At 35.2% G+C, this 14,806-nt stretch overlaps 3 protein-coding genes across 5 annotated transcripts; 2 read left to right on the forward strand and 1 right to left on the reverse strand.

The window, feature by feature from the left end:
• LOC105797387 (peroxisomal membrane protein 11C) lies at positions 1–3,121 on the forward strand. 2 transcript variants are annotated; one of them, XM_012627379.2, is made up of 8 exons: positions 1–298; positions 1,053–1,262; positions 1,526–1,600; positions 1,678–1,752; positions 1,845–1,925; positions 2,052–2,126; positions 2,211–2,384; positions 2,779–3,121. In XM_012627379.2, exons 2-8 carry the CDS (start codon positions 1,071–1,073, stop codon positions 2,812–2,814), a joined length of 708 nt encoding a protein of 235 aa, XP_012482833.1. In that variant the 5' UTR covers positions 1–298; positions 1,053–1,070; the 3' UTR covers positions 2,815–3,121. The 2 variants fall into 2 exon arrangements, with proteins under 2 accessions (XP_012482833.1, XP_052490022.1); XM_052634062.1 differs by having other exon boundaries at positions 4–192.
• On the reverse strand, positions 2,985–7,558 carry LOC105797354 (F-box protein At4g00755). 2 transcript variants are annotated; one of them, XM_052634061.1, is made up of 6 exons: positions 7,198–7,558; positions 6,214–6,411; positions 4,574–4,990; positions 4,323–4,471; positions 3,765–3,883; positions 2,985–3,599 (listed from the first exon to the last, which is right to left on the reverse strand). In XM_052634061.1, the coding sequence occupies exons 2-6, from the start codon at positions 6,338–6,340 to the stop codon at positions 3,329–3,331; spliced, it is 1,083 nt and encodes a 360-aa protein (XP_052490021.1). In that variant the 5' UTR covers positions 6,341–6,411; positions 7,198–7,558; the 3' UTR covers positions 2,985–3,328. The 2 variants fall into 2 exon arrangements, with proteins under 2 accessions (XP_052490021.1, XP_012482795.1); XM_012627341.2 differs by having other exon boundaries at positions 7,240–7,556.
• Positions 7,559–7,993: 435 nt separating this feature from the next.
• Positions 7,994–10,962, forward strand: LOC105797350 (60S ribosomal protein L30; the record flags this gene model as incomplete). The annotated part of the gene is made up of 7 exons (XM_012627338.2): positions 7,994–8,032; positions 8,446–8,551; positions 8,800–8,901; positions 9,271–9,339; positions 9,670–9,758; positions 9,913–9,964; positions 10,749–10,962. Coding segments are annotated over 7 exons (534 nt in total), but the record flags the coding sequence as incomplete, so codon positions are not given.
• Positions 10,963–14,806: the final 3,844 nt, after the last annotated feature.

Consider the following 14,806-nt stretch of genomic DNA (forward strand, 5'->3'; position numbering starts at 1 on the left):
GGTTTGGTTTGGAAAAGATTGGACCAAACATGCCTCTATCATAGAGATAGAGAACACTAAAAAAGGACACAAAGAGTGAGAGAGACTGAGACCTCCCTTCCCTTTTAAAGGAAAGGTAAAAAGTTCGTGGATTTCGAGGCCAAATCATCCGCCACTTCCTTCGCTACCATTCTCTCTTTTCCTTGTATCTGGGTACTTGTACTATAATTCACCAAAACCTTGTTGTTTGATTCATTCCTGTGTGTTTTTGAGATGCCTTTATCTTCTGCTACTATTCTTATGCTTTTAGTTACTACTTGTAAGAAATTTTTGTTTCCATTTTCTATGGTTATTTTTATCTTGTTTGATTTGGATTCATTTGTGAATTTCTACTTCTTTTCTTTTTTTTACTTTCCCCTTTGTCTTGGTGATATGGTCTGCTTGGTTGACAGGGAAGTGGGCAAGTGTTGAATTAGATTGGGTTGTCGTTATTGTGAGTATTTTATGAGAGAATTCTAAAACTAAGCTAAACCTTAGGTACTAGACTCAGCTGATTATGTGTCTGTGTGTGTTTGCATATTATTTGTTAAAGATTTAAAGCTAAAAGCTTCCTTATATCATCTTTTGCAAGCGAATAAACATCAGACAGCACAGCCAAATTGTTAGAAGAAATTGATGCTTTGTAGTGCTTTATATTTTATGGAGTTCACTGAATGATATCAAACCAAATGGTAATTTGCTTTTGGATATTCTGTTTTGAGTTTCATGGCTTTAAGCTGTTAGAGCCTGCATTCTATTTAGGGATTGCGAATTTGTTTATAGGATGATCAAGCCATTTGCTTAGACCTTGATTGTTTAAGCAACAACATACTTGGTAATGATGAGGTTTACACACACACAAAAGAATGATGGGTTCGAGTTTTTGACGTGTACTTTGACTTTCATTGAAAGTAGAAGCTCCTCTTCATTATTAGTGGCTTGCTTAAACTGGCTGATAATGTTGTCTTCGATTAGCTCTTTACATTCGATCTGTGTAAGCTCATGTGAAAATATAATTATTGTGACTTTTTCAGGTGTCTTTTAGATAAAAGATGAGTACGCTGGACGCAACTAGAGCAGAACTTGCTCTTATAGTTTTGTATTTGAATAAGGCTGAAGCAAGGGATAAGATATGCAGGGCTATACAATATGGTTCGAAATTCTTAAGTAATGGGCAACCTGGCACAGCCCAAAATGTTGACAAGTCAACCAGCTTGGCTCGGAAAGTTTTCCGTCTTTTTAAGGTTCTCTCACTATGCCTAATACTAAAAATGACAAGTTGGTGCATGTTGTACAAGGGTATTTATTTGATAATCTTTTCCTTTTTGTTTTATGGGTGAAAGTAGTACACTCCAACTTAGTAGTTAACGCTTGGTTGAATGAACACTTCTCATAACATATAAAATTTATACTTTTTACTACAAAATGCATCTGGTATCCAACTTAAATTCTTACACTATTTATTATTATTGTAGCTTGATTATTGTTTTTAATTGTGAATTTGCAGTTTGTCAATGATTTGCATGGTCTTATTAGCCCAGTTCCTCGAGGAACTCCCCTTCCACTTGCTCTGCTGGGAAAGGTGTGATAAACTTCCAATTTTCTGTACCTCTCAACTTAATTAATGCTGCTTTTGGGTTAATGTAATGCTTGTTTCAGTCCAAAAATGCACTGTTGTCAACTTTCTTGTTTCTCGATCAAATTGTCTGGCTTGGCAGAACAGGTATCTATAAGGTATGCTATATGTTATGCACGTCATTTTTTCTATTCTATTTAGTTTGTTAGTCTTGGTTTACAAATGTTAACTCGAAGGAAGCCATTTACAGAACAAAGAAAGAACTGAGCTGATTGGACGAATATCTCTTTTCTGTTGGATGGGTTCTTCAATCTGTACCACCTTGGTTGAGGTTTGTTGCTGTGCTCTTCAGCATTCATTAATTTGAGAATGAGTCTCTACCTACAAACTTGTTTTTACTTACCATGTTTCATTAGCTATATCCACTTATTTATGACATATACCATCTTTTTATCAGCTTGGGGAGCTCAGAAGGCTATCTAAATCAATGAAAAAGTTGGAAAAGAATCTTAAGGACAGTGATAATTACAAGGTATGTTCAGAGCATGCATGTTTCTAATATGCCGTTTTCCTCAAATGTCCTTATAATCAGTCTTCTCTCTTTCCGATTATACAGAATGAGGAATACTGTGCCAAGCTCCAAAAATCAAATGAGAGGACTCTAGCTCTTGTTAAAGCAGGACTGGATATAGTGGTAGCAGTTGGCCTTCTTCAATTGGCACCTAAGAAAGTCACCCCTCGTGTAACAGGAGCTCTTGGATTCGCTACGTCTTTCATCTCCTGTTATCAGGTATGCTTGTAGTCTTAGACTGGACTTCTTTTTATTATTTTTCTTTTTTGCTTAGTAGACAGTTGGATGTTTTCAGTGAATGTATACGTAAATCACTGATTATGTAGGGTTAAAGGTTAAGGAAAAGGTAAAGAAATTAAGAGGTTATAGCATACAAGCTATCATACAAGCTTATGAATTGAAGCTTACTGATACAGTTAATCATTGAATGAATGTTGTGACCTTGGGAATTATATCAAGTTATTAAGACATACCAGATCCTAAATTCAAATATTATTTACGGATAAAAAAATAAGACAGACCATCGTTAGGTTATAGTTCTGTTGTTTATGTAGCAAATGTGAAAAGTTTTTGGACTGATCGGAGGCTGACAAGGTTGTGCTGTGTGTTGCAGTTGCTTCCATCGCCACCGAAGTCCAAGGTAAACTGAAGTGGGAAGCCTGTTTTGCTCATCAAGCTTGAGTATCATCATCTAAATAAATTCAACTTGTGCATTTAAGTTCATATCGGTACAAGGTTTGAAGAATTTGTCAACTTGGGGGTGAACTCGAAATTACACTTCCTATTTATAGCACCACTGTTGTTGCATATCTTTCTGGCTTTCAACAAAAATAATACTATTATACATTGCTATCATTTCTTCACATTCATGAATTTAGGCAGAGTTCATATATATATCCTGTGCTCTGTTTGACACATTTTATTACTTGGATAAACATATACCCGATTTAGTGACACATTTTATTACTTGGATAAACATATACCCGATTTAGCAGAAAACAAGATTCGATTTCTGAATGGCTAAGGCTTTGATATATAACACTAGCACATAAACCCAGAATATAAGCTAATCCGGAACAAGGTTACACGCTTTAGTTGCCAACAAGCTTCCATTTGAAAGGTTAGTTCAGACCCCCGGGGGGGGGGGGAGGAACAGCAGAAAGTTACTCCATGTCAAATTCTTCCTCGTCCTCGTCTGATTCCACTTCCCATTCATATCCATATTCCACCTCACCTCCATTTCCCTGCAGTAAATTCAGAATCTGCTCCAAGTCTCTCACACGCATCTGCAAACTGGTTATAGAGCTCATCTGCTCAGGTAAAGTTGGCAGTGAATAACTCTGTACCTCTAGCACGAATTTTTCTGGGGGTTCAAGTATCTGAATACTAAAAGCAGGAGATAATGGGCGTCCCACAACTTGAACATGTGACACACTGCAATGATGCCCCACATATTGCATTATTAGAGGGGCATGGCAAAATGGTCATAGAAAAACTAAAGATGCCTAGATATGGATATTATGATTGAAATTTATGGCAAATCTATACTCATAACTCTACTGCAATGTACGAGTAGAGAAGGGGTGCATTTGACCGTACCAGATATAGAACAAGCCATCTATTTCCTGTCTCTGGACCCTACTCAACAGCTCAATCTGTAATATTCCACCAATGCAAAGAATAGGCTCTGGAAGCTTGAAAGTCTGTAAGCGGTTTTCCTGTTTATGTAAAAAACTGTATGTTGTCAGAGCTCTTGTATAAGTTCTTACAAAACTATATGAATGAAAAAAATAACCAACTTCAATAAAACGCATCCTGGAACATGGAAACAAATGAAAACAGAAATGATACTGTTAAGAGCCATTTTGGTAAATCATATGCATTGCTATCATATTTAATTACAACTATACTTAAAATGAATATAGTTTTGATGGTTGCTCACAGAATGACCAAATCTGATATTCTTGTAGTAACAAATAGAAAAAGATCAATGGATTATATACAAGTCAATTTTCAACAACGGAATCACACATAATTACTAATTTCATTCAGTATAGGCAATGAATGCTGGCAGAATGACTCGATCAGATGTAGTAATGAAAGAGAAAGATCAATCAAATAGATAAGTGCAGAAGGAACCCAGCTACTTGAACTAACCTGAGCCATTTCAAACTCTTGTGAGGTGTAAGTCCATGCAAACCTGTCAGTACCAGAATCCTGGCATGACTCATCCGCATCCTTGATATGACCCATGCAAAATCTCACAGACTTCGCTGAATATATAGGGTAACCAAACTGGAAGTAAGCTGGATCAAAAATACAAATCTTATAAGAAAATTTTCAGGCTAAGAAAAACCAGATGGATAAAAAAATGGAAAAACAAGTTGCTAGACAATCGGAGCAAATACCCTGGAAAGGTCTTATCTTGATCTCTGTAACAACACACAAATCAGCAATCAATCTATATGTCAATGTTTCAGGCACGGCAGGATTCTTTTGTCCTTTACTAGACCAGTAGGAAGCTGTCCGAGCCACCCTATCTCTTGGTTCCAAAGTATTACATATGCTTTCCTCTGGATAATTATCAGTGCTAGAAGCAATTATTGCTTCTGAGATGCAATCCCCAGCAGTAGTTGACAAACAACATCGAGCTAAAAAGGCATAAGCTCTATGCTCCCTCTCCAAAGCTTCCCACTCCATAAAATTGCTAGATCCAGCTCCAGCATGACCTTTTGTACTGCCACCTAGCTCGTTGACACGATCAACTCTAGATAATTGGGGAAACATTTGGAGGGACAGATGCTTACATAGACCATGTCTAATCACTGCAAACCATTGAAAACTAATTTGTCAGCAATGACTGCAAGCTATCATGCATGACAATCAAAGACCAGCAAAACAAGATTGATATCATCTTGAACATATAAATTATGTCATTAAATAACACAACATATGCTGAAACAAGTTCTTAGAATGTTCAAGTTTAGGCTTTAGCTTTTCAGAACTTGAATATTAAATACGATATGGTTGTATACCAAATCCACATCAGAAAGAAGAAGAAAAAAGACCACATAGGAAATAAAGCAGTTTATTCAAGGTCAGCAGTGGTCCTCAAGGACTAAAGAGATGCAGAAGCGAGAAAAAGGAATAAATAGAAAAAGTATTCTACAGGTTAATGTATCAAATTTTTTGGTAATAATGAAACAAGAACAATGAGTCACATCAAAGGAAATACGAAGAAGGATAAATGCATTTCTCTGTTTTTTTTTTGGTTCAATGCATTGGTGCATTGGATTGGAAAAACTAATTAAAAGAAGCAGAGAAGGTTGGAGTCTGAAATTATAATGATATGTAATGGACAAAATATCCACAATCTTCTAATCATACAGAAGCAACACATTCTGCATATGTTATACATAACCCGGAAACGAGCAGAGCCCATCAGGCTCCATGACAATAATGTGTCTTTCGTTGGTGTCAACAATTTCTTATATTTCTACCCCATTTCCGAGGCTTTTCAGGTGAACTTAGTCACTTCCTTTTGTTCCTTTCTCTTCTACTTTTTCCCTCTAGGAAAGAGGGATAGGCTTGAATGCATTTTAATTTGAACCATGACTAGCTCAGTGCCAAAGAAACACTATGCAACTTCCATTAATTACAGCTACTTTCCAAAGTCCCCAAAAGAAAAGAGAAAGACAGTATAACCTATTATTTTTGTTGAAAACCATTTCACTTCAAAACACAAATTCTTTTTTTTTTCTCTTTTCTTTTTTGCTTAAAAAAGGCACAAATTCCTTGATAGATAAATGAGAAACAAGAAACGAGGCAAGAAAAGCAATGACCAAATGACAAAACTAAATTGAAATCTCAACTACCAAACTGCATCCTGAGAATATTATCCAGATGATGCTATGCTCCATTTGAACTATACCAAAATGGAAAAAAGTTCAAATTCAGTCTTGATCTCATGAGTTTTTATAGCAATTTAACAAGAAAAAAGAAATATTAATATTAAAAGAGGAGGAATATAAAAATTATCTAAGCTCACCAAAATGTCGCCAGTTGCGTGAAACAGCAGTGATGCGAACAAGATCAGATGGACCCTCTAAAGCAGTAAGTATCTTTATTGACAAGTCGCAAGGGAGGAAATTCAAGAAATCATCACCATTTTTCATCTTTTTCGTCTAAGTTCCTACAAAGGAGTCAAGCAGCTATGCAGCCAAGAATTCCATCCTCTGCTTTAGCACTTCAATAAATAAATAAAATGTTAGAGGTCATGTTTGAAGTAATAAAATTTTCAGGTTCCATTTGGTACCCATTTGTACTACTTTCTTTCCAGTTAACCAAACATTGCTGTAAAAAAATGAAAAGAAAATAGTAATATTTATGTGATTAAACAGACCAAATATTATGGAGGAGAAAAACATCGATGCAAACATGTTGGTTAGACAAAAATCCAAGTTTCTTATTCATGCAAGTCAAATTTTCAGGTTATAGTCCCACAAAAATATGTTTCGCAATTGTATCCAAAATACATTGTACCCTTTTCACGTTTGAACCCTATAATCAAAGAATAAAGTTCAAAATTTACAAGAGAGAACCTTTTGAGCAATTGATCTCACTGAACTATATACAAGACAAATCCAACTATGACACTGTCATCAAACTTAAATCTGACAAAGCTAGGGAAGCAATTCCCGTAAAACAAACAGAATTTTATACGGGTTCGATCACATTTTGTTTATTACAACCAATATTTAGAGTTCTCTGATACATAAAACCTATTCAAAACAGCCAATTCTAATCAGAATCATGATTAGTACCAAATAATCCAATCAATTGAGCTTAACTACAAGTTCGAGAAATAACTTTTTTAAAAAAATGGAAACTGACTTCAAATCACAAAATTGTAAATAAGAATACACCATAAAGCAACCAAATTTCTAAGAATTCAGAAAATAATAAATTAAAAAACATATATATATTAGGGTATAAGGGAAAGGGAGAGAATATTTGAAGGGAGAAAACTTACATATAGGTGAAAAAAAGAAAAGAAGAAAGAAAGGATTCTCACCTTTCTGTTGAGAAGGAAAAAGAAAAAGATGAAATCAAAATCTCCCAAAGAGAGCAAAACCCTAGCAATGGAAAATGAGGAGAGAGCGAAAGGGGTTGTTGGAGGTGGATTTGGAGATAACTGGAACAGAGCGATGGCGTACACACTATACCTAGCCCAAGCTTTTTCCCGTACTTCTTCCTTTTAATATATTTCCCTTTTTCCCCTTTCTCATTTTAAAAACATGCAAACGCTTTTAGACAAATATTAACAAACATGGTGTTTACGCCACTAACATCCCATACTATTACCTCTTACTGTCGTTTTTTATATGCAGTACGTTAAAGTTTTTTTTTTTTTTGAAAAAATAAAGATACAAAGCAAATAAATTTAGACTCTCAAACGAGGGCTTTTAAACAATCTTAAGCCTAGTCTCTTAGTACGAACTGACTTAACTAGACTATCAGCAATTAAGATTTTTTTTTGGGAATATACTGACACCATGTTTGGTTGGGTGTATTCGCAATACACCCCTAATCGGTGGGCCCCACTTAATCTCCTTTAATCCGTTGTTTGCTTGGTTGTATTGCCATTACGTCCCAAATCTGTTCCTTCCCTAATACACCCGGTCCCGTAATAGTTATTCCCCCCATCCAGCGCCGATTAGAGAATCCTTACCATTTCTTATTTTCATTTCCTTTTTCTGCCCTCGTAGATTTCTGCTTCTTCTTCCATCGGTATTGCAGATCTGTCCTCATTTCTTCTGCTTTCATAACAAATCCTCAACATTGTCTTCATCGGAGGCCGATTTCAGGTATGAATCTTTGCTTCAACATTGTCTTCCGCTTTCTCTGTTTTAATTTTTCTCTCCTTTAGATTTTTCAACATTGTCTTCAACATTGTCCCCTTATTTGTCTCTCCTTTAGATTTTTCTCTCTTTTTTTACTTAATTCAGATATTTAATTTTATTTCTCATGATACCATTGTTGACATAGCTTTAATTTTAGTATTTCTTGTAGTTTTTCTCTCTTAGAAATTGAAACAAAGAGTTTAGGATTTTGAGAGGTTTGGATTCTGGTGGAAGAGTTGATGTCATGTTCTCTCATGATACCATTGTTGACCCTTTTACTCGTTTTCTCTTCTTTTTTTTTTTTGAATATTTAACCTAAATTTTCTGAAAACATGCTAATTCATTTTTATGTTGTTGATGATGGTATTTTGATGCAGAAGAAGACCCATGAGAGCATTAACAACAGATTGGCTCTCGTTATGAAAAGTGGGAAATACACTTTGGGTTACAAAACTGTTCTCAAATCTCTCAGAAGCTCCAAAGGTATTCCATTGTTTCTTTAAAATTGAACTTATTCCTCTCCCATATTGAAATGTCGAGCAATCTGGTTGTTGTTTTGAACATCTCTGTCACTTGTAGTTTGTTTTGTTATATTAAAGTGAATGTATTCCATTTTGGGAGATAGTGTTTAAACAGATTCTGTTTGAAAATCGATTTTTCCCTTTGTGTTGCTAATATAATGGTGATTGAGCATTGGAAGACATGTATACTTATTTTGTTGTGTGTTGTAGGTAAGTTGATTATTATTGCCAACAACTGCCCTCCTCTTAGGAAGTTGGAGATCGAGTATTATGCCATGTTGTGCAAAGTTGGAGTTCACCACTACAATGGAAGTACGTTCCTTAACCTATCATTATAATTATTTAGAACCAATGTTTACTTTTCATGCCACATTGAATCGAAATCCATTTTACGATCCTTTCCCTTGCCCTTTCAATTCTTTAGTTTTAGTTATTTGTGAAAAGCTAGATAGAATTGCTTTTTCTAGTGCTGCTGATGGAAATGGTAGAAGGAACGTCTAATATGTATGTCACTCAGAAGCCATTTGATGAATTTATTGATATGGATGATATTTTTTTTAATTGGTAATACTGTATCTTGATGGAAGCTAACTGTTATTCTAGTTTTCACATGTAAATTGTGATGGTGGTTTGTTTTAATGGTTGACGATTCCCTTAAAAATGTGTGTTCTGTTTTTGCAGACAACGTAGATTTGGGAACTGCTTGTGGCAAATACTTCAGAGTGTGCTGCCTCAACATTATTGACCCTGGTAAATATAAGGGCATTGATGATAACATTTTCAATTTAAATATTTCACATGCTGCCAATATGTGATGAAAGTGTATGGATCTTAATGAACCATTGCTGATTCTGCGGAAGTGTTTTTCTGTCAAATTCGGTGAAATGAGTTTTCTAATTATGATCAATAATCTTTTTTTGAGGTCCGTTTTCAAGTGTTTCATTAAATATATTCAGCAATAGTACTGTTTAATTTGTTTTTAATTGTAGATCACTTGATTATCTCATGAAGCATGCTGTTAATTTGCAAAGTAGAAAGTGTATTGATCTCAATGAACCATGCTCTCCCCTAATTACCCAGAATCCCCTCCCAATCCCACCGAGGACTCTGCCAATTTCGCCGACCAACCTAAGCTCATGAGTGCTGCTCTTGTTAAGGCTGCTAAACAGGTCAGAATTTCTGGGAATCAATCAGTACTCTAATTACAGTTAGATCCCATGTGGGGATGACGTTAGTGATTAGACTTTGTTCAATAATGTTGTTCGTTTTAAATTAGTAGTTGGAATTTTCTGTTTTCATTTTCATTTTACCCCTGTTGTCTAGGCTGAAAATGATGTTGTAGGCCAAGAACTTCAGAAACAACTAGAGGCTGCTGGTACCTTTCCCCCATCCTTTTTACATTCTTTTTTATGTAGACTTGGCTTAGGTGTGATTTGCTTTTCCAAGTCCTTGAAAAGTTATATTCCCCGAATCCAGATATGCATTGAGTAGTAGTGTTGTAGCAAACATAAGCATCTTCCATCTTCTTATAGATAAATAAGAGAGTGAGTTAGGCTGCTCAATTTCAACATATGTTTGAGCAGTGGCTAAGTTTGCTTTGATTCTGGCATTTGTGTATGCAAGACATAGGATGGTTGCTTCATCTCTCATTCTTTTAAACTTTCAGTTCATTTTGATCTACTAGTATATGTGTTGTTTGGCCAAATTCAGCTATTAGACTTTGTACTTTGCTTAAGTTGTGGATTTAGTACATGTACTTTTTCGAATTCTAAAATTGTAGTCTTAACAGCAATTAAATCTGTTTGGTTAAATTCTACTATTAGCCCTTTATTATGCTTAAAAGTTGTAGATTTAGTCCATGTTATCCGACAGGAACATTTTTAGTCATTTAATTTTTCAAGTTTCAAAATTTCAATCTTAAAGCAAACGACAGTCATTAAATCTATTAAGTGGTTTTCTTTATTTTGAATAATATGTTAAAATAGCAAGCTGACATGGCATTTGTAATGCAATAATCTATTTGCCGCTTCAAAATTTTAAAATAGCAAATCAAAGTACAGGGACTAATAGCAGATTTTAACCTATGTTGTTTTTTCACCTAGAGAAATTAAGCTCCCCAGTTTAAAGTTCTAACTATCTGTATGTTATTTCCTTACCAGTGAAGGAACTGAAACAGGTTCAAGAGTTACTCAGTCAAGCAGCAGATAATTGTCTCAACTTGAAGAAACCAGATTGACTTTATTTCCTTGAACAATCCCTCCTTCCATGTTTAATTTTATTGTCTTTATATTCGTTTAATCCTAGGATTCTAAAGGTTTATTTATGTACTTAAAAAGTTAGTACAAAATGTTCCATCTGGGCTTTTGATTCTCTGCACTAGAATTCAATCAAATTACTCTTTTATGTTTGTAAAAAACCATGTTTCTTGTTCCAATAGCAGGTGTCGGTGTGCATCTAACAATTCAAATCATATTCATTTGCAAAGAATAGAATCAATCACACACATACAACAACAATCACAACAATCACAATTTTAGTCTTAACATTTTAGCCGTGGAAATTACTTTGAATTTTTGTTATAAGAATATTGATTATTAAGAATATTGATTATTAAGAATTTTATTAAATTATATATTTTAATTGAAATATATTTAATAATAATTATGTTAAATTATATTTTATAGTAACATATATTATGATTTTAGTAAATTTATATAAGAATATTGATTATTAAGAATTTTATTAAATTATATATTTTAATTAAAATATATTTAATAATAATTATGTTAAAATATGATTAAATTATTTATTATTGATATTAATAATCTTATTAAAATTTAATAACAATAACAATAATCATTTACCTAAACAAATTTCTACTAAGGGTATTCTAGTCATTTTAGTTTTTTCCCTTATGCTATTACACCTCCATTACATTCAACCAAACACAAGAATACTATTACACCTCTATTCCATTACATTCAACCAAACAATTGAATTGCTATTACGCCTCTATTCCATTATGCCTCTATTCCAGTACGCCTCTATTCCATTACGCCTCTATTCCAATACAGCGAACCAAACGTGCTGTGAATTTTCCACTGCTTCACCCTCTTCAGAATATGATGAGTTTTCCTGACTAAGGCAAATTTAGAGTTCCCTGAAGAATCTTCTAGGATTACATTAATAGCTTCAATACTATCAGGTTGGATTAGGATTCTCTCGAAATGTCTATCCAAAATAAGGTTCAACCCATCCAGTATTCCCCAAAGCTCTGCCTCCAAAACAGTGCAATTACCTAAATATTTAGCGAACCCAATGATTCATTCACCATTATGATCTCTCACACAGCCACCATCTGCTGCGAAACCTTTGTCAAACCTAACCGAACCATCTGTGTTCAAACTCACCCAGCTATTAGGTAAAGGCCAATTATGAAGATGACTTCGTGCTTTATGATATGAAATCATTGAATTGGAGGAATATCGTTTCGTCCAACTATATGAGATTTTAATGATCTCATCAACACTCCACGAAATGCCTTGGAAAATGAACAAGTTCTGATTCTTCCAGATACGCCACACGATAATCCCAAAGAGACATGGCCAATCGATTCCATCCAAAGAGGAAGAAAAATGGCTCTGAAAATTGTTCCTCATCCAGTCGAGAAGAGATCTAGTGTAGAAATCAGAAAGACCTTGCTGTGGAATAAGCTTATCCCAAATGCATCTGGCAGCATTACAATTTCTAAGTATATGCAAAACATCTTCATAATCATGTCCACAAAGGCCACAAGCTCTGTTACTTCCAAAGCCTCGCCTTACCCTTTCAACGTTTCTTAAGAGATGTTGCTTTAAAGCCAACCAGATGAAAAAATGAATCCGATGAGGGCCTTGAAACTTCTAAGGTATTTCCCAGAACCACTCTTTTAAATTAAAAGTGCCTTCACAAACTTTCTCGTAAGCGCTTTTGAGAGAGAAAGAGCCCATCGAAGTGGCTCCCTAAATAATTCTATCAGGACTTGACGAAGGATATGGCGGTGGTACACCTATTATTTTGTTGATAATCTCCTCTGGTACCCAACGCCTGAAAAGATCCAAGTTCTAAGAGTCATCACCTGCAACCATACTATTAAGGGAACAATCTAGAAAAAGGTTAGCAGAAGAAGGGATATAATTTAATAAGGGACTGCAATTTGGAATCTAGGGGTCTTGCCAGCATTTGATACTATTTCCGTCTCCAACTGACGAGATTAGGTTCTCATGAATGAAGGGCTATACCTTAGAAATGGATCTCCATAAAAAGAAACACCGACTCCTTGATAAATCTTCTGGTAAACCACTAAGGACTCTATATTTTAACCGAAGCACCTGAATCCAGAGGGCATTGGTATTGGAAATGATGTTAAAACCAACCTTCATCATGAATGAGGTATTTCGGTTTTTCAACTATCTGAGACCAAGACCTCCGTGAGACTTAGGTTGGCACACCGAATCCTAACTAACCAAGGCCGTCTTTGAGCTGCTGTTATGAACTCCCCAAACAAATTTCTGAACTATGCGCCCAATCTCATCGCAAACACCTTTGGGAACCATCATTGTCTGCGTAAAATAACTGGGAATCGAGAGAAAAACATATTGCGCCAAAGTAACCCTTCCAGCTAAAGAAAGTTAACAGGCATCAATTTACTACGCACCATTTCCACCACGAAACGCAAAGTGCTGCTAATGACGTTGTCATGAAAAAGTGGTACACCAAGATAATATCCCAAATTTGTAACTCTTTGAAAACCAAAGAAACCACTTATATGCCCCCCAAGTTGTCGTCTACACTTTTTGAGAAAAAGATATTTGTCTTTCGTAAATTAATCTAATGCCCCGAATAGTCACAAAACTCATCCAAAATACTTTTAATTACCCGAGCTTGATTATCATCAGCATGACCAAAAAGTATCAAGTCATCAGCAAAAAAAAGATGAGATAACGATGGGCCACCTCGAGACAACCTAATAGGAGACCAACTACCAACATTAATAGCATTACGGATATTATGACCTAACCACTCCATGCAAAGAATAAACATATAATGAGATAAAGGACATCCCTGACGAACGCCCCTAACTGGCTAAAATTTCTGAGTTGGGACACCATTCCACAATACCTGCATAGTAGAGCTAGAAATTGCAGACATAATAACATTTCGTAAAAAAATAGGAATACCTGTAGCTTGGAGCAACTCATCAATGAAATCCTACCGTACCTGATCATAAGCCTTCTCAAGGTCAATTTTGATGGCCATCCATTTCTTGTTTTTCTATGTACCTCTCATGGAATGAATAACCACTTGAGCAGTGATAATGTTATCAGTGATGTTTTGTCTTGCAACAAAACCAACTTGCTCAGAAGCTAAAAGCCTTGGAAAGACCGCTTTAAATCGATTAGCAATGATTTTCATGACCAGCTTATAAAGAATGGAACATAAGCTAATTGGCCAGAACTGAGAGAAATCTTCAGGATTCTGAACTTTAGGGATAAGCACAATAAGAGAATTATTTAACTCCAAATCAATGTTTTTTCCTTCAAAGACCTCCTTAACCTACATACAAACCGAGTTACCAACATGATCCCACTGACTTTGATAGAACCAGGCATGATATCCGTCACTCCCTGAAGTCTTTAAGGGTGCCATATAAAAAAGAGCGGCTTTAATTTCTTCATCCGACACCCGTCTGTTAAAGATATTAAAATCCTCATCTTTAAGGCACGGAAAAGCAATAGATGGAAAATATCTCATTAGCCCAGGATACTCGTCATACAAATTACAGTAAAAATTAACCGCTTCAAGCTTCAGTTGATCATCATCCATAATCCACTCACCCAAGCCATTTTTCAAAGCAGTAATTCTATTTTATTTACGTCTCCTCAAAATGTGCGAGTGAAAAAAATTTGTGTTGCAGTCCCCTAAAACCAACCAATCACAACGCGCTTTTTGCCACTAAATGAACTTTTCATGATGTAGCACATTCTCCAATTCCTCTCCAACATCCATCTCGACTTGCTTAAGAAATTCCGAGTTAGTTCTATCATGTTCAATCTCAATATTTTCCAGTTTACGAGATATGAGCTTTTTACGAGCAAAAATATGACCATAAACCTCTTTGTTCCATTTCTTAACTTGATCAGTAAACTTAGAATGCAGAGACAACATGCTAGCAGAC

The sequence above is a fragment of the Gossypium raimondii genome, chromosome 7 (genome assembly GCF_025698545.1).
Source record: "Gossypium raimondii isolate GPD5lz chromosome 7, ASM2569854v1, whole genome shotgun sequence".
NCBI lineage: Eukaryota > Viridiplantae > Streptophyta > Magnoliopsida > Malvales > Malvaceae > Gossypium > Gossypium raimondii.